The following is an 18,336-nucleotide window of genomic DNA, read 5'->3' on the forward strand; positions in this document are numbered from 1 at the left end:
TTCACAGGTTGTCCATAGCTGCCTTCCAACGAGGACAGAGCTGTGCGGCTGTGACAGCGACCAGCGACCGTGTGGCCCGCAGAAGTTAAACTGTCTACCATCTGGCCCTTGCGAGCTGAGTCCTGAAGGACGAGTAGAAGTTCATCAATGAAGAGGAAGGCAATAGAACTATCAAAAAATGGCAGCACGGAGTTCAAGGAAATGAAAGTGGTCATGGCTGCCGGATATGACATCAACACTGACTATGCTTAGATGCCCAAATTCTCCCTGGGGGCCCCATGGCTGCTCTTGAGAAAACTCACATCTCTTCCATGAATATTCATAGCCACACACTCCAATGAGATGTCTACGCTAACTCCTGTTCACTTCCCCAACCCCAAATATGATGCTCCTGCCATAATAACCATCTTCCAGCTTCTAATATTCTTATTATTCCTTTACTGGGGATATTTTTCAATCCTTCCTCCATTGGCTAAGGGGAGCTGGCTGATTTTTCAACCCTAACTGTCATCTGAATCCCCTGGGGAACTTGAAATTGTGGATGCCTGGGTGCTACAGCCAAACTAGTGACTACAATGACTGGGGGGGGGGGGGGGGGGGGGGGGGGGGGACCAGTCATGTGTATGTTTTTCAAGTTTCCCAGGCGAGTCGAGTGGGTAGCCAGGGTTGAAACCTGGTGCATTCAGACTTGACCAACCTTCTGATCTCAACCCAAGCCTGACTTCCTTCAGGAAATCATTACTTATCCCTCCCAGGCTGGGTTATGGGACCGTCTCAAATGACCCCACAGACCCTAGATTCCCCTTGGATAACTCCTCTCTCTACTTGGTTGGCTTGCTTAATTATCTCATTTTCACTCTAGGCTGCATGTTCTCAGGCACAGTGTATGTCTAAATTATGATCATGTTGCCCTGTTTCATACTTATGCCACCTAAAATTTCCTCTCTCTCTCTCTCTCTCTCTCTCAATCCCTAAACTCCTAAACTTGTAATTCAGTATTTAATGTTTGCCTCCCTCGATGATTATAACCCTCTGACAGCAAGTCTCAGCACTATTGACATTCACTATAGTATTCATAACCAACATAGCAACTGGCACATAGTAAATAATCAATAGTGATATATGAATGAATGAATGAATGAATGAACGAACAAACGAACCAGCAGCTACGCCCTGCCTCAGACCTGAAGCTTCCTTCCCCCCAGGCTGAGGAGGAGGGTCTGGAAGTGACTGTCACAAACAGGGCCGTGACGAGCTTCCCAAGAATAGCTGCTCCCACCTGGTTCAGGGGCGGCAGGAACACGGGTCCGAAGAGGCCTTTCTAACGCACGTACTTTCCAGGGGGTCACTTGCCCACACCTTGCACCTCACACCACAGGCCACATGTGAAGCACACCATACAGAGAAATAAAAATAAGATGAAACACAGAAAGAGTTACACACACACACACCCAGGCCTGGAGTGCTCTGCTGCCCTGAAGTGTGGCCAGCCAGGAGCGCTCTCTGTGTGGTAGTAGGTGCAGGGCTGATCAAACCTGAGCGAGAAGAGACCCAATACCCTCTATATTTCCAAATCACAACGGCTCTTAATAAAGAGTAAAACTCAGGATTCCCCCAAGCCAGTGGCCAGACAACAATTAAGAGCTCAGTGTCTGCGGCTGGAACTTCCGGCGTCTAGCACAAGCCCAGGACCTATGATCAGCGTGACACTGGGTGAGACACTTACCCCACTAAGATCTGGCTTCTTCAACTTAACCTCATTTTGAGAATTAAATGACATAAGGCACTTTGACCTTTGACACCTAGTAAGCATGCAATAAAGCAACATCAGAAGGCACTGTCTCTTCAAAATGCCCTCCTTTGGAACATCTCTGCCAGTGCTAGTGAGCGCACCCAGCGGTACCTTCCCTCATTGCTGTTCTTCCTTCCTCTGCAGCCCTGGGACCCTCTTCACCGTGGAGCAGAGGGCTGGACGTTTTCTCTCTCGGACGGTCCATGACGTGTCATCTACGAAAACTGCAACGCGAGCAACCTCCCAGCATGCTCTTTTATTTTTTTTAATTGATTTTATTGATTTTTTACAGAGTAAGGGAGAGCGATAGAGAGTTAGAAACATCAATGAGAGAGAAACATTGGTCAGCTACCTCCTGCACACCTTCTACTGGGGATGTGCCTGCAACCAAGGTACATGCCCTTGACTGGAATTGAACCCTTCAGTCCGCAGGCAGACGCTCTATCCACTGAGCCAAACCAGTTAGTGCAGCGCTTTTTTTAAAAAATTGACTTTTAGAGGGGGGGGGGGGCGGAGAGAGAGAGAAAGAAACATCAATGTGAGAGTGCAACATCGATTGGTGTGACTCCTTCTAGGGATTGAGCCTGAAACTGGGGCATGTGCCCTGAACAGGAATCAAACCAGGAACCTTTTGGTGCATGGGAGATGCTCACCCAACTGAGCCACAGCAGCCAGGGCTCCCCAGCGTGTTCTTATGTCATCCTAGGTACGTACAACCCCAGGAGGCCTCCTGGAACCGTAACAGCTTAAACAACCCAATGAGTCTCACATCTATGTTTTCATGCTCACTCTCCAATGCCACCCTTGACATGAATACGCTGACATCATTAGCATTTCCCCTTTTATATAATTTTTCTTGGCATTGCATAGACATTAATATAACTGTACCTTAACACAGTAACCCTGATATGAGCTATGTATTAAAAAGTCTTAAAAAACCAATATCATAGTGTCTTTCCTCTGGTACTATTCCTTCATTTATTTCAAACACATACATGCTGCACACCAGCCTTGTATTATCAACCAACATGGAGTATTAAGAGATAAAATGTATTGACCTGTATTCTCCCATATTTAGAATGTATGGAAGTTCATCTTTCAATGACTGTATGGCACAAATAATATCCATGGAAATCATATACATTTCCTATGTCCCAATGCAATTTTTTTAGCAGAAAAAAAATTTTACCAGATTTTTTGGGTGTCTTCTGTAATCTAATCTTTGTAGTAAAAAAAAAAAGTGCAAAATGAGAGAAATAAACTGCTGGGAAACATTAGCAAACTGTAAGCATGTAAGAGTAGAGTTGTACAGTTTACATTAATGGCCAGTGTTTAGAGTTTATTTTCTCCCAAGGGGTTCTGTAACAAATTTAAATGCTTTTTCCATTTTAAGCCTATGTTTAGAGAATATATTTCCTACAGAAAACACTATGAATATAAGTATAAGCAGCCCAAGGCTCAAGGGCATCTTGAAAAAAAATGAGTTTTTGATATTCAAATAAGGAATAGCATCAAACTGAGAATGACTTGGACAAAGACAATATGAAACAGAATCCGGGAGTTGTAGCAATTTTATGGTTAATTTAATCAAACCAAACACCTACCAGGCCTATTGGAACTAGCATTTCAGAAAATGATTAAATGTAAATATACAACTCCCTGAAAATGCCATTTAAAAAAAAAATAGTTACATAGTGAAATTCAAAACTGGAAAGGTCATGGGGAAAAATACATAATGAAATATAGGGTGTGGCAAAAGTAGGTTTACAGTTGTTCATATGGGAAATAATATGATAATTAATCCATAACAATACAAGAATAAACTCTGTTTCACATACACCTATAAACCTACTTTTAAAAAATATATGTTTTTAATGATTTTAGAGAATGGAAGGGAGAGGGAGAGTGAGAAACATCATCAACAGGCTGCCTCCCACACGCCCCGACTGGGAGTTGAGCCTGAAACCCTGGCATGTGCCCTGACTGGGAATCAAACTTGTGACCCTTTGATGCATAGGACAGTGCCCAACTCACTGAGCCACACCAGCCAGGGCTGTAAACCCACTCTTGCCCCACCCTGTGCTCTGAAGGAATTAATGGAGGGTGACTCCCATCAACATTGCTTGCAGTCACAGCCCATTTTGTTAAGGATTTTTTCTAACTCCGAGCTCTCCAGAGGTTGGGAGAAACCCTAAAACACAGGGCCTGAGACTCAGCACTGACCGGAACACATGGATGTGCTTTATCAGCCTGCATTCATTTCCCCGACAGCATCTCATCTGTGATTGCTTTCTCCATCTCCGCCTCGGCCTATCTCCCATCTGTTCCCAGATAACACCCATCACGGCTCTGCGGAACCAGGGGACAAAGCACCAACTCCAGGCCCACCTCTACGCGATTAGAACCTCCAAACAACTGGATCTGTTGGCGCCCATCAAAGAAGCAAAGCGGTTTATGTATCATGTGGAACTAGGCGGCCATGTTGACTATGACTAAATATGTAAAATGAAATGAAAAGCTATGGGAGTCGTTTGGATAATAAACATGGCCTACAAGCTGCCCAAACAATTTAAGGCAATGTCTGTACTCCAGAGTGATCTCATTCCACATTTTATATACATTTAAATAGGACATTCCTTTTTATAGGTGACAAGTATTTGATTAGCAGAAAGGAGAAAAATAAATGGGTGAATGAGTATAGGAAGGGTTGCAGGGGAATGGCTAGCAGACAAGAAAGATAATTAAGGTTCCAATAAGAAGAGGACGTTTGAGCACAGTCTAGAGAGGCCTCAGAGGCGCCTGCTGTTGTTGGGTTTTGTTTTGTTTTGTTTTGAGATAAGCTTTTATTGATTTCAGAGAGAGGAAGAGGGAGAGATAGAAACATCAATGATTAAAGAGAATCACTGATTTGCTGCCTCCTGCACGCCCCCTACTGGGGATGGAGCCTGAAACCCGGGGATGTGCCCGGACCCAGAATAGAACTGTGACCTCCTGGTTCAAGGATGGACCGCTCAACCAATGAGGCACACTGGCTGGGCAACCCTGCTGTTTTTACTGAAAGGCATTCTAAGTAAAAGGAACCTGAGTCAGGGGTAGGCCCAGATGTTGGAGGAAATGCAAGGAGACAAATATGTCTCCAGCAAAGGGCACAAAAGAAGTATAAGGGATGAGGTCAGAGAAACAAGGCGAGAGCATGTTGAAGGCCGATTGGATAGATCCTGTGGGATCAAGGTGCTGGGATTCTATTCCAGCTGAGATGGAAAGCCACTGGGAGTTGAGGGGATGGGAGTAACATGAACCAGCTGATTTTCTAGACCCCACTATGGCTCTGTGTTGAGAATGGATGAAGGGAGCACCAAAGGGGAGTCAGAGAGCAGACAGGAAGCAATTGCAATCTTCTATGTGTCAAACTGTGTTATCTTGGACGGAGAGACCAAGCACTGGGTGAGGATGTGGAGGTTCTGAACATGGAGCAAACAGGAGCTGCCGATAGGCTGCGTGTGAAGTAGGAGCGAAAAGGAGTCTGAGCTGCCTCTGGGTTTTTTAGGTCAAACATCACGACTGAGTTTATTGCGATCAGCTGAGAAGGGGAGGTGGCGAGAGGAGCAGGTTTCGGGGGGTAGTTCTGCAGTTCGGTTTCCGGCAGGCTAATTTTGAGATGCCTTCATGTATGCCTTTGGAAATGGCTGGATAGGCAGGGGAGTGAATATATGAGTCTGAAGTTCAAGGAAAGATCTGGGGTAGAAATAAAACTAAGGGTGTGGACAGTCTGTCAATGTTATTGAAAGCTACAATTAACTTAATGACATGGTTATTTTAAAACTGTATTCTTTCCCTGAAAGAAATCATTATGACTTAATAATCAACATAGATATCTTGGTCCACTCTATTAATCCTCAGAGACAAGAATGACTATTTACAATTTCTGATCTAAAGCATGCTATCATTTGGGTTATACCAAGAACAAGCTTTAACAATGCTGGGCCACCTCCTTGCTTATAACAGAGTTTATCAATGTGTCCACATGTTCGGGTAACATAGTCCCCCACAAAATAGGAAGATTATTCATTCATATTTTTATCAAGTCTCTGATGGCCATCAAGTGTCACTTGAAGGTGCTAATTGTCAGAGGGCTGGCTTTACTGTGGGTTGGCTATCCCAGCAAAAGCAGCCTGGCCCCAGTCCTGCTTATTAGAGGATACAACGGTCACAATCAACTGGAACCACCTGGTATGGCTGGATGTCAAAGTCTGCACCCATCCTGCCAACTTAGCAACACCCCCCCTGTATTTTTAATTAGTCATGTGATTCCAAAAAAGTCTACCCATATGGTCTTGTGTCATATGGTCCCTGCCCACGCCCCTAGCCGCAGCGCTCTCCTAGGAACAGACACACTCCATGAGGATGGACGGGCCTCTGCCTTCTACGGAGTCACGGCACCCAATGCAGCACACAGAAGAGCGTCCTTTGATTTTCATGGTTATTGAGCAGCCTCCATCCTGAACTGTCTCTTATCATAAACGCTTATAGGAACTGAAAGTTGAAAGTAGAAATACTATCCCAACTCTGACAACGTATTATCTGAAAAGTAATGGCATTTCTGATTTCTAAGTGGCCAAAGTTAGGAAAATCTTTATTGTAAAGCAGAGTTCTATGTCCAATCCAACCATTGACGGTAACGTGGAAAAGAGCGGTTCTCATTGCCATGTATTCCATGAGCTGCCAGGAGAGCAGGAGCGTTTGGAGAAGCATGTACACCACAGATGATCTCCTCACATCCGTTTTCGCAGAGCCGCTGCTGTCAGACAATAGGAGACTTACTGATGGAATGATTTGCGTGTCGCAAATAGCCTTTCGCTGACGTCCAGTGGCCTGTACAGAAGCCAGGCACGTGCCCATTGTGCGCACATTTCTTTCCTGTTCCAGAAGGTTTGTAAACCCTTGACTGAGTATCAAAATGACCATAAAACACCGCTCGGATTCCGTACAAAATCGCCTACGTAAGATCCACAGGGATGGGCTGGGAATGACTGTGAGATTGAGCCAGGCCGCTTCCCCCTATCTTCCTGATTCAGCGGCACCGCCTGCATGAGGAGCGCGTTAATGCAGTCAGGAAATGTGTACGGCCCATCTGCCGTGCTGCAGGTATGGTGCTCGGGCCAGAATTTCTTACACGGACTAAAAAGATGCTTTCATTTCAGCGCCAACAATGCTCTGGGATGAGCACCCCAGCTTGGAGGAAGTACCCTGTGCCTCCCGATGTGCTGCAAGGTCAACTACCCCAGGCTTCTTGGTTGAGGAGAGGTGTTCCTGGGGAGCTACTGCCTAAATGCTACCGAGTGAAAGGCAATGGTGAGCAGGTTGGGAGTGTTCAGGGTGCAGATCCTAGCTGGCTTGGAGGCAAAAAAGAGATTGATGTTTACAGGAAATCAGCGGAGTACCAGCAAACACCTGTTGAATAGACTTCTGTAGACACTGGCAGTGATTGATATACATGATCTCATATCACAACTCAGGTCTTTAATTAGGTTATTGAAGAGCAATTCATGAGAGCTGCAACTAACACCTTCACTTCATTCAACAGAGACTTACCGAGCGCTTACTGTGTGACAGGCCCTGTTCTACGTGCTTGGGGCACACTCCATCAGACAGATGAAGACACCCATGCTAGTGATTTTAGTTTTTTTATTTTTTAAATATATTTTTATTGAATTTTAGAGAGAGGAAGGGAAAAGGGGTAGAGCAATAGAAACATCAATGAGGGAAACATCACTGGCTGCCTCCTGCACGCCACCTACTGGGGATGGAGCCCACAACCCAGGCATGTGCCCTGACCAGGAATGGAGCTGGTGACCTCTTGGTTCATGAAACAATGCTCAACCACTGAGCAACACTGGCCAGGCCCTACGCTAGTGATTTTCGTGTAAAATTGCAATGGATAGAAACAGAATATAAAAAATACATACATTCTTCCAAAACAATTCTACAACTACTATCTATCAATCATATTCAGCACTTGAAACTATATACTCCTTGCTTAAAGATGGTACTTTGTAATAGAATTATATGTATAATATGCAAATCACTTTCTAACATGAAGAATGTTTACTAAAATAATTATAAAGCAATAAGTACAGATAGGCTGCTCTAATAGTTATTAAGCAAAATCAGACAATCCCTAATAGCATACAAAACAGATAAAAAGCTCAAAAATGAACATGATAGAAATTTTCCCAATTATTACTTTTACAGATATCATTCTTGGATTAAACTTTCTTGTTCACCAGTAGACAAGTGAAGTGATGATTTATGTTGCTGCCAAAGCAAAAGCACCACTCCCTATGTCTTCCCCCCTCTCTCAGATCACCATGTTAAAGCAAACGACAGTCCATCGGTAGCTTTAAATATTCAGAGGCATCTGTGGAGAAAAAGCGTAAAACTGTTTCCCAGATGCAGAAAGCTAGAGAGAAATGCCAATTCACTCATTTTTAGAGCGTGAGTAAAGGAAAGGGAGTGGGGGGCTAATTACTGCAGACAGCGTGACAGGAGGAGTCCCTCCCCCCACTCCAGGTTAACTAGACTGCCACCTCTGCCAGTCCGCCGGGCAGAGTGAGAAGAGAATTAATAACTAAAGAGTGGCTGTGTCACACTGTGTATTCTGGCATCTTGTAGACACTGGGGGACAGAAATAAAATAAAACCACATTCACTAACTAATCCCCAGCAACTCCTAGACCAGTGGTTCTCCACCTCGGCTGCACATTAGAAGCACCTGGGAATCTTTTTAAAATCCTGATTTCTGGGCCTCAGCCTCCTGAAATTCTGTTTCTTTGTTACTAATGCTGTGGCCCCACTCCATCACAAAGAAACAGAATTTCCGGAGGCTGAGGCCCAGAAACCAGGATTTTAAAAAGATTCCCAGGTGATTCTAATGTGCAGCCAAGGTTGAGAACCACTGTCCTAGAGAAAGAGTAACATGTGAATGAGTGATTTTTAAGATAATGATAATGTGGTGGTTCCCCCCAAAAAACAAACAAACAACAACAAATACCAGGCATCTTTCAGTTACATTCCCCCAGGAGATTACATTCCAAACAGCTTCTAGAGCAGCCGTGGGCAAACTACGGCCCGCCCATCCGGCCCATTTGAAATGAATAAAACTAAAAAAAAAAAAAAGACCATACCCTTTTATATAATGATGTTTACTTTGAATTTATATTAGTTCACACAAACACTCCATCCATGCTTTTGTTCCGGCCCTCCGGTCCAGTTTAAGAACCCATTGTGGCCCTCGAGTCAAAAAGTTTGCCCACCCCTGTTCTAGAGAATCAGATCTGACACCTTCACACTGAAGGCAATAAACATACTCCTAGACATCAGTCCCCCGAAGTGGAATAAGCCTGGTGCTCCTAGCAGCGAGTCCTGCTTAGAACAGGAAGCAATTTGCAAGAGTCCCTGTTACTTCGTGCAACCAAGCCAACAGGTTAACAGCTGTCAGCGTCTCCTTCAGTGAGTCAAAGGAACAAAGCCACAGGCGCTGGCCCCCAGCAGCCCCACTTTGGGTGTCCCACCAGCACTGGGACGCAGGTGGGTCCATAAATAACACAGTGATCTGGCCTCCGCCACGGAGCTCTCGTGCAGACGGAGGTGAATTACAGTACCCCCCCTGCCAGGACCTCTTCCTATGACTCCTCGGTGGCACTGAAGTTCTACACACAAGTGACATCCTGTTGACTGGGGTGCAGCTGCACGCTCTGGGCGTTCATCTTAGACCCCGCGGTGCCATAATCATAAGGTAAGTCGGGGAGGCTGTGGAGAAGCCTTGGGACACACGGTGAAGTCCACATGGACAGGGACCCAAAGCAAGACTGTGTGGGCTCAGACCCTGGGTCTGTCACACAGTAGCTGTGTGACTGCAGGCAAGTCATTAACCTCTCCGTTGACTTCCTCGTGGGTAAAAGGGAGATTTTACTCTAAGGGACTTGCAGGGCAGTTGTCAGCATGGAACGAGAGTCACATGGAAAGCGCTTACACAATGAGCATGCGCGCACAGTGTTGGCCCTTCCTGCTATGCATATCCGCCTGGGGATAGGACGCTGCTGCTCAGCCTTTATTTTATTATTATTACTTTTCTAATGTATATTGTTACTGATTTCAGAGAGGAAAGGTGAGGGAGACAGAGAAACATCAGTGATGAGAGAATCATGGATAGGCTGCCTCCTGCGCGCCCCCTACTGGGGTGGCTAACCATGGCTGAGGCACAGGGTAGATGGAGGTGGGGTTGCAGCAGGTGGGAGATGGCTGGTCATGAACCCTGACATTTGGAGGGGCCATCCTGAAGGGCACACGGACTCCTGCTGCTGCTGCCTGGACAACACAGTTACCCTCAGAAACAGTGAAACAGGCTGAAGGCTCATCAGCGCTCCGAGAGGCATGGCAGCGGGTGGCAGGCTGAGCGCCACTGTCAGGGCCCTGCAGGAGGGAGAAGGCGGGGACACACCCTGACGCTGGGGCTCCCTCTCTGCAGCGCTGTCCAGGCCACAGGGTGCACACTCGCCCTGGAGCCTCTGGGAATGGCAACCGCCACCCTTTCAGGAAGCCGTGCAAAGCTGAGCGAGGAAGGAGAGCCAAGAGCCTCCTGCAGTCTAAGGTTCGCTCCTTCAAGCCGGATGTCAGGCCCCGGGCAGACAGAGGAAGGAAGCGTCCGGTGACACCCTATGCGCGCTGGGTTCTGTGAATAGGGACCTTCATGGGCCTGTGCAGTGCGGGGCCCATTCAGGAGCAATTAAATTTGGTTAAAATAAGAAAGAAATGCTTTTTAAGGAGAGAGAGAGAAAAAAAAGAAGGTTTGAGGGGATTGCAAAAGTTGATTGTGCTAAAGCACTCTGACACAGGTTTGGTTTAGTTCTCAATTGTCCAGTCGTATTTAAGCTGCTCTCTTACTCTGAAATATGATAACCTTTCTTTTCTCTGGGCTCTTTCTCCCAAATTAATAGCACTGTCTCTAATTCCATGCGCAGCAAGCAAAGAGTTTGTTTTCCCAGATAACAGTGGGCCTGGGGATCAGCCAATGTCTAAAGAGCCACTGGCCAAGTCCGTGGCCGGCCCGGGACTGGAGCTGATAAATAGACAGTCCCGGCGAAATCCCTTTAAAACGGACTTTCATCTGCGCTAGCAGCTGTATTACTCAGGGTGAGATCCAACACGACTGAAAGCAGAAATGAACAAACATGTGAACCGATAAAAATTAAACCATATTACGATTTTGAAGGAAGAACTAAATATATTGGATGCGCTATACTAGAGGAGGCAGTTGGAAATGAAAACAACAACCCTCGGGTTCTGAATTAAATTTGAGATTAGAAGAAAAAAGTCCAAAAGGAAGGAAGGCATCACAGCACACGAAAAGCTACACTGAAAACTGCATGGAAAGTTGACTCTTGGGTGAGAGAATGTAGGGACCATGGCAACATTTTATAGCCTCTGTGTGTACCTCTCTTTCTTCTTTGCTAAGGGACAAAACTTCAATGGTCAAGGAAAAGAAAAGGTTGGTTTCCTCTCGGCACTCCCAGCTCAGCTCACGTTTCCCCAGAATTAAAGGAGGGAAGTGAAGGAGTAAAAGCCCAAAGGATAGGCTCTCAGGCCCCACTCCCCAGTGCCTTGAATTCCTAATGATCCGCCCCCTCCCCCACCCCCCGCCCCTAATCATTTCTCCAAAGGGAAGGAGGAAAGAAACATGCACTTAGGGCACAAGAGAATCTTGGCCTTCACAGACCTAGATATAATCATTAAGGGGCATGCAAAACGATGGCGAAGGCTTGGCACTTACAAAACCCTGTGTGTGTATGACTTCTGGATACACTAGGAGTATAATTGGCTTCCATGGCGTCTTCTCAGGAGCCTAAGGACAGGTACTGCTTTTCCCTAAATACAGGAAAAGGCTTCCTGTGGTAGAAACACGAGCTCTGCCATGGTGCTGCCAGCACGACAAATATTGTGGTTGCCCATTAACAGTGAGTACTTCCACCCAGCTGGCGTGGCTCCGTGGTTGAGTGTCAACCTATGAACCAGGAGGTCACGGTTCCATTCCTGGTCAGGGCACATGCATGGGTTGCAGACTCGATCCCCAGAAGGGGGCGTGCAGGAGGCAAATCAATGATTCTCTCTCATCACTGATGCCTCTCTCTCTCTCTCCCTCTCTCCCTCTCTCCCTTCTTCTCTAAAATAAACAAAAAATATATATATTTTTTTAAAAAGAGTGAGTACTTCCTTACAAACTAGCCCTCTATGTATCTATTCCTGAGGTAGAAAGTGTTTCTGTTGTTTCAGATAATTAGACAATCCAAAAGAACACCTTCAATTAGAAGGTGCACCAATAAGTGCTCTCCTCTTATTTTTCCAAGGTTGGCCCCTTGTTTAAAAAGAGATTATCTATGGAACATACAACCCATATCAATTCATTATCTGCCTTAATAAAAGTCATATAACTTATATGAATATAATATATCATCCCATCAATATAAAATCAACATGAAAAGCATAGAAATCTGACATGATCTGCCTTATTGAAATACATATATAACTTTCTGAGCTTCTTAAAAATTCAAAGTGGTACCTGCCTCTAGAAAGGATCAACACTATATACTTAATCCAGCCACAAATACTTACAAAAAATATTTTATAAACTGTTATGCTTTCTATTCTGATACAGACACTCATGTAGAATCAGATAATTAGGCATATTAACAATACAACTAGCCAAAACCGCCTTCCTCTGATCTTAGGAGGTTGAGGAATTTGTAAATGCATTCTGTAACTGTTTCCTCTCCGAGTTTCTTTAAATCAGTCCTCACTGAACCTGTCTTCTCACTAATCACTCCAGCACATACATGTAAGTAATATTTGGTCATTCCATAAAGTCTCAGACTACTATTTTTTAGTTATTTACATCACTATTACAGATCTTCCCCTACTCATTTAGAAAAACCACAGCTAGTATAAGAATGTTTTCATGAGAAAGAGTATTCAGCTAACAACTTTTCTGTGCCTCAGTTTCCTTATAGTAAAGTAAGAAGGTGGTATATAGAGAAGTAATTTCTATAATAATTTCTGTCTAGCATTCCCTTAAAAAATCTAGATACCTTTTTCTCCTTTTTATTACAGACACCCTCAGCCAAGCTTGATTTGAGTTCATTTGTTATTATGAAATAGACGGCAGTTCAGTAAATTAACCAGAGTGAAGATAATTTGTCCCAGAACAGAAACAAATTTTTTAGGGAAAAAAAAAAAAAGGCAGGAAAAGTACTTAGATTTTTTTTTGATAGAAAGCCTGCCCACAAGTCTGAAAAGGGGTTCATGGTCGCCTTGCTATGTTTTAGGTTTAACTTAACATGAATGATGTGCTCCTTCTAATTTAGTCACAAAGTGAGACAAACATAGAACCTAAAAAAATAATAAAATACCTGTGAGCAATCATGCTATCTAAATATATACACTTCTCATTTTACAACTTTTTAATTTTGTCTGCAATGATAAGAATATACTCAGAGAGTAATTTTGATAAAGTAGACTCTGTTAAGTATTGATTATGGGGTAAACAGTCAATTTAAGAGATCAATAAACTTAATTTAAAACACGTGGAGTTTTGCGAACGTGTCTCTAACTCCCACTGTACATATGCCACCCAAAGCGAGGCCACCTGTGTACAGCACGCAGGAGCATGCTTCTTGGAAGATACCTACTGTTCCTTATTGTTTCTCTATTGCAGACTTTGTCCATTTTGAATAGAAAAAAAAAAAAAATGAGGAGACATTATTAGTCCTCCTCGCGGACACTGCATCGACTATCGGAAGTGTATCTGATCTCTGAGCTGGGTTCCCATTAAGTAACCACAGGCCCAGCTGAGTCTCCTTGCGAAGCTGGATTAGCTAGGACGCTGGAATCCAGCACCATTTCACCTGCTGATCCCGGGCACTCAAGACAACACCCAGCAGAGCGCACGGCCCACTGCGAGGAGCTTGGGGAGTTTCTCACAAAATGAATCAACTTCTTGCAAAGACAGTCTTGGCTTCACCACCAAAGATCGAATACCATGTTAATTAGCAAAACGGGATTCAATTAGAGGTTACTTTCCTTGGTACTTAATCTTACCTTAACTCATTTTTAAAACTCTTAAAACCTCCTAGCTTAGCACCATCACAGAGTCACCACAGCGTCCGGGTAACCCTCAAGTCCTGTCTAGAAGACGCAATGGACTGACTGACAGAGAAACCCATATATTTCTGAGATAAAACTTTTACATTAACCACAGGCTAAAAATGGAAGCTAACGTAAATGAATATATCATAAAACTCTTTTGTACTAGATCATAATAAACACTACACATTTTGAATGAGCATGTTAGAGATTACCAAGGGATAGGGTTTCTATGTGCAACGTAAAGTGATGACTGTGTGAGACCATACATTTTATTCGAATCCATTCATCCCAGAGCTTTTCTCTGTAAGGTTAGATGCTTCAGGGTCTTAACTAGCTTTCTTCGGAGTCGGATGTAATATAAACCCATAACTCTCGAAGGCTTTATTATTTTTAATCCTAGAAAAGCACATTTTAGATGAAAATAGGCTGTTTTAAGTCATCATTGGGTCAAGCAACCAAATCACACTGCTGCATCTCTGAGAAATCAAAACATCATAGTATAATTCTAGCATACGACACTTTTGCTTAGGAACTGGAACAAAATCTTACTTACTGTTCATTCACTTGCACATCTAAAGACTGGCATGAGAAGTGGACTCTGGGTTCATGTCCCCCTGCGTGATGATTCAGGCCCGTGCTTCCTTTTAGGCATTAAGATACTACCAGGGCCTTTCGGAAGGCCATTAAGAGGCTAGAATGCCTACCAGTAGGTTTAAGTAAATACATATCTAGCTTCCCACTGAGCAGCAGGCACCCAGCAACTTGGTTGAGCGAACACCACCTTTTACCACACTATCTAAGCCAGCGGTTCTCAACCTGTGGGTCACGGCCCCTTTGGGGGTCCAATGACCCTTTCACAGGGGTCACCTAAGACCATCGGAAAACACATGTATAATTACTTATTGTTTTTGTGATTAATCACTATGCTTTAATTATGTTCAATTTGTAACAATGAAATTGGGGGTCACCACAGCATGAGGAACTGTATTAAAGGGTCGTGGCATTAGGAAGGTTGAGAACCGCTGGTAAGCAATCAGAACTCTCAAGACAGGTCATCAGAAAGGACAGACAGAAGCAACCGGATCTTTGCCCTTGGCTATTTCTCACATTACTTGGCTTCATAATAACAGAAAAGGTTCTTTTTGTTTAAAAGTGTTTCGGGTAAGTAGCTACTTTACAAGGGTAGGGATGTGACCTCTCTGATACCCTTCGAACTTGAAGGACAAGCGGCAAACATCTCTAACCCTGAACGCCTACAATGGCATCCTTGAGTTTATATTTCACCTTTCACTGAAGGAAGTCTGAGTGTCTCTATTTTTTTTTTTAAATAAGTAGGTGCCTTTAGAATACTTTTGTCATGGCATATCCCTTCCTCCTTAACCGAGTGAGGATTTTAAGAAGCCTCACTTGCTAAGTAGATGCTCGGATCCCAAATAATAAACAAAACCAGCAGAGGGCAGAACGGCGGGCGGAGAGAATGGCCAATCCCGCTGGGGACCAGGTACCCCAAGGTAGAATTCAAACTTGGGGGGGGGGGGGACTCCACTTTCAAAGACCCTCCTCTGTACCCTGGGAAAGGGAGAGGCGAGCTAATGGGCATCGTTGGCATGGCTTCTCCAACAGGCAACCGTGGTCCCCGGAGGCGCGGGCCGTCAGCACGGGGACCAGTCGCGTGGAGGGAGCACCCACGCCACGCGGCCCGCTCGCTGCTGGGGAAGCAGGAGGCCAGCGCGGGCGGGGAGGGAATACAGACCTGGTTTCCAGGAGTTCGGCCCCGGGAGCCCCACCTCCCATCAGGCAGAACTCGGGTCTTGGCATCCAGGGGCCAGACTCAGGTTTCTGCTAAAGCTTGCGCCTTTGGGGCTGACAGTTTCTTCCTCCCTTGGCCAAGCCTCGCCACCCTCCTCCTCACCCCCGCTGCTCCGTGCGCTTTGAACAAAGCTGGCTTTTCTCCTCCCAGCACTCGGGGCTCCCGCCAGCCAGCCGAGTCTACAGCACCTAACGGACCTGAGCACTGGGGCCACCGCCTCTGCGGGGAAGGGCGGGGCGGAGCAGGGGGGGGAGTCGCTCTCCCTCCCCGGGTACTGACAGGGCTGCGGTCTTCCCCACAGGTCAGCTCACTGAGCAGTTGCTGGTGCCACGTAGGAACTTTTCCTTACCTCTCCTCCCGCCCCACCCGCGCCCCCTCCCTTTCCAATGCTAGGCCTCCTCCCCCAGCCACTCGCTCGGCCAGTTTCATCATTCTCCACGAGAATCGCACGTCCAACCTGCAAGAAGTGGGGGTGGGGGTCATGGGGGAGAGTCCAGGGCTGAAACTCAGGGAAAAGCCTTCTCCCTATTTTCCACCCCGTCCCCATAACCTGCCACTTTCCCCCTTAAAATCTCACCAAAATACCCCCCCCCCCCACCACGCACACACACTCACACACGTGTTCTCAGTCTTCTGGATTCATCAGCATCCCCCTCCCCTTTGCTTTCTCAAATCCCTGAAAGGAAAACAGCCCGTTTCTCACTTAATTCCAGACAAAGAACTTTACCAGGGCTCCTTTCGGCTCAGTTCAGCCCTAAAAAAGATGCTTTCATTCACTAGAAGCCGAAGAAACCAGAAGGGGTGCGTTCCAGGGCGGGCTGGGGGCCGGGCTGGAGACAAAAGCTGTACAAGTGCCCTCGTGTCCCAGGTAACGTTCTCCCCCTTCCCCGGGCTCCGCGCAGCGGCCAGGGCACCTCCGCAGCCCCGCGCCTGACAGATCGGTGTCCCGGCCACCCCGTCTCCCCTTACGGTCCCGCCTACACCCGCCTCGCTCTGCAGTCTGAGCTTCCAACCTGGTGGCAGCTGCAATCTGGATTGTATTTAGGAGGGTGTTTTCTTGGGGGGCCCGGGGGGCGCCTGGGCAGGGGGGGCGCAGAGGGGGAGGGGCGCAGAATGCGATCGCCCGACGGACGGCGAGCGCCCACCTCCCCCGTCCCCGTGGTCTTACCTCCTCTGACCTCTCGGGGCTGGACAAGGAAGGTCAGCGCCAGGGAGGTGACGGCCAGGTTCCACGGCCACCGTCTCGTCTTCCACCGGGAGGGCCACCGCTCCATCTCCGCGCCCCGCACTCGCCGCCGGGAGCTCGCCCCACCACCCACCGCACCGCGACCGCGCACCAACTTCGCGTCCCTTCCCAGGTAGCGCAGGGCTGTTTGCTACACAGCCATTGGGGCGGGAGCGGGGAGCAAATAAAAAAAATAAATTAAAAATTAAAAATCAAAAAAAGTCAAAGGGCTTTTTCTTTTCAAATTGGATTTTTTTTTTTTTTTTTTTTGCTTCCTTCCTGCCCCTCGGCCCCCCTCCTCTCCCTCTCGCTTGGCCCCCGCCGGCCGGGACCCTCCGATCCGTCCTCCGCGGGGCCCTGCCTTCAGACTGAAGGCGGGTGAGGGGCTTCCTCCAAAAACCGGAGAGGACTGCGGGCCCCTAAAGGCTGCATGCCGTCAGGGGGCCGGGCGAGAGGCTCCGGGCAGCCCCCTCCCCGCCCCCGCCCCTGCGCGCCCCCCGCCCCTGTCCGGCCCCGCGCGCGAAACTGACAAGCCGGCCGCGGGTCAGACCCAATCACACGCCGCGCGCGCGGCCCGAGCCCGCCCCCCTCGGGCTGGGCCCTGGGACCGCGGCTGGGAGCAAGCCCAGCCCACCTACCAGCCCCCATCGCCCCCCTCCGGCCTCCCCTCTCTCCGCCCCGAACCCCGGAGCAGCGACGGGAGGGAGCGGCGGGGGGCGCGTGCTTGGCTCCCGCGCCCCGGGAATGAAAGGAATGGCAGGGGAGCCCGGAGCCCGCAGCTCTCAAGGCGCTTCTGTGCGCGATGAAAACAGCTACTTGTCTCCCCGCCCGTCTGCTCGCCGCGGGGCGGCGGCGGGGGAGGGGCGGCCCGCGCCCGATCCCCACCCCTGGAGTCCGGGCTGGCGGCCGCCGTAACCTTATCCCCGGGCACAGCTCTGCTGCGTCCAGCAGTCGGGGACTGGCGGACTCGGGCTCCGCGTGCTCCCCAAAGTGTGTTTTGCTGTTTTTACGCCGAGAATTAGAAGGAGGGGCTCGAGGTGAGATGGAGGCACGCGAACAGGTCGACACCTATGCGCTCCCATGGGACCTGACGCGGACAGGTGCTGCTCGGAACCGCCTCGATCCTGCACGAGCTCAGCTGAGGCTCCTGGACTCTGATGGGAGGCAGGGCGAGGGAGAGCGCGAGATGCACGGGCGCTGACAGCGAGTTCGGGGGCGATTTCATGTTCCAGCTGACTCTGCCCTCCCTGATGAGAGGTAGAAGGGGAGGAGGAAACCCAGGAGAGCAACCAGCAGAGGCCTCCCAGCGTCT

General features: G+C 47.5%; 1 protein-coding gene across 4 annotated transcripts in view; it reads right to left on the minus strand.

Moving 5' to 3' along the window:
- The window catches only part of COL11A1 (collagen type XI alpha 1 chain), a 180,131-nt gene that overhangs the window by 122,539 nt on the left and 39,256 nt on the right, over window positions 1–18,336 (minus strand). For 3 of the 4 annotated variants that reach the window (XM_070396043.1, XM_070396045.1, XM_070396041.1), the window contains exon 1: window positions 16,968–17,184. The exons of the other annotated variant lie outside the window; for it this stretch is intronic. In XM_070396043.1, the coding sequence (XP_070252144.1) occupies window positions 16,968–17,073 (106 nt within the window). In that variant the 5' untranslated portion in view covers window positions 17,074–17,184. Of the gene's footprint in view, window positions 1–16,967; window positions 17,185–18,336 lie in introns of those variants that run through there. 4 annotated transcript variants of the gene reach the window in all.

The sequence above is a fragment of the Myotis yumanensis genome, unplaced genomic scaffold (assembly GCF_028538775.1).
Source record: "Myotis yumanensis isolate MYYU_CA2020_CCGP unplaced genomic scaffold, mMyoYum1.0.hap1 SCAF_17, whole genome shotgun sequence".
Taxonomy (NCBI): domain Eukaryota; kingdom Metazoa; phylum Chordata; class Mammalia; order Chiroptera; family Vespertilionidae; genus Myotis; species Myotis yumanensis.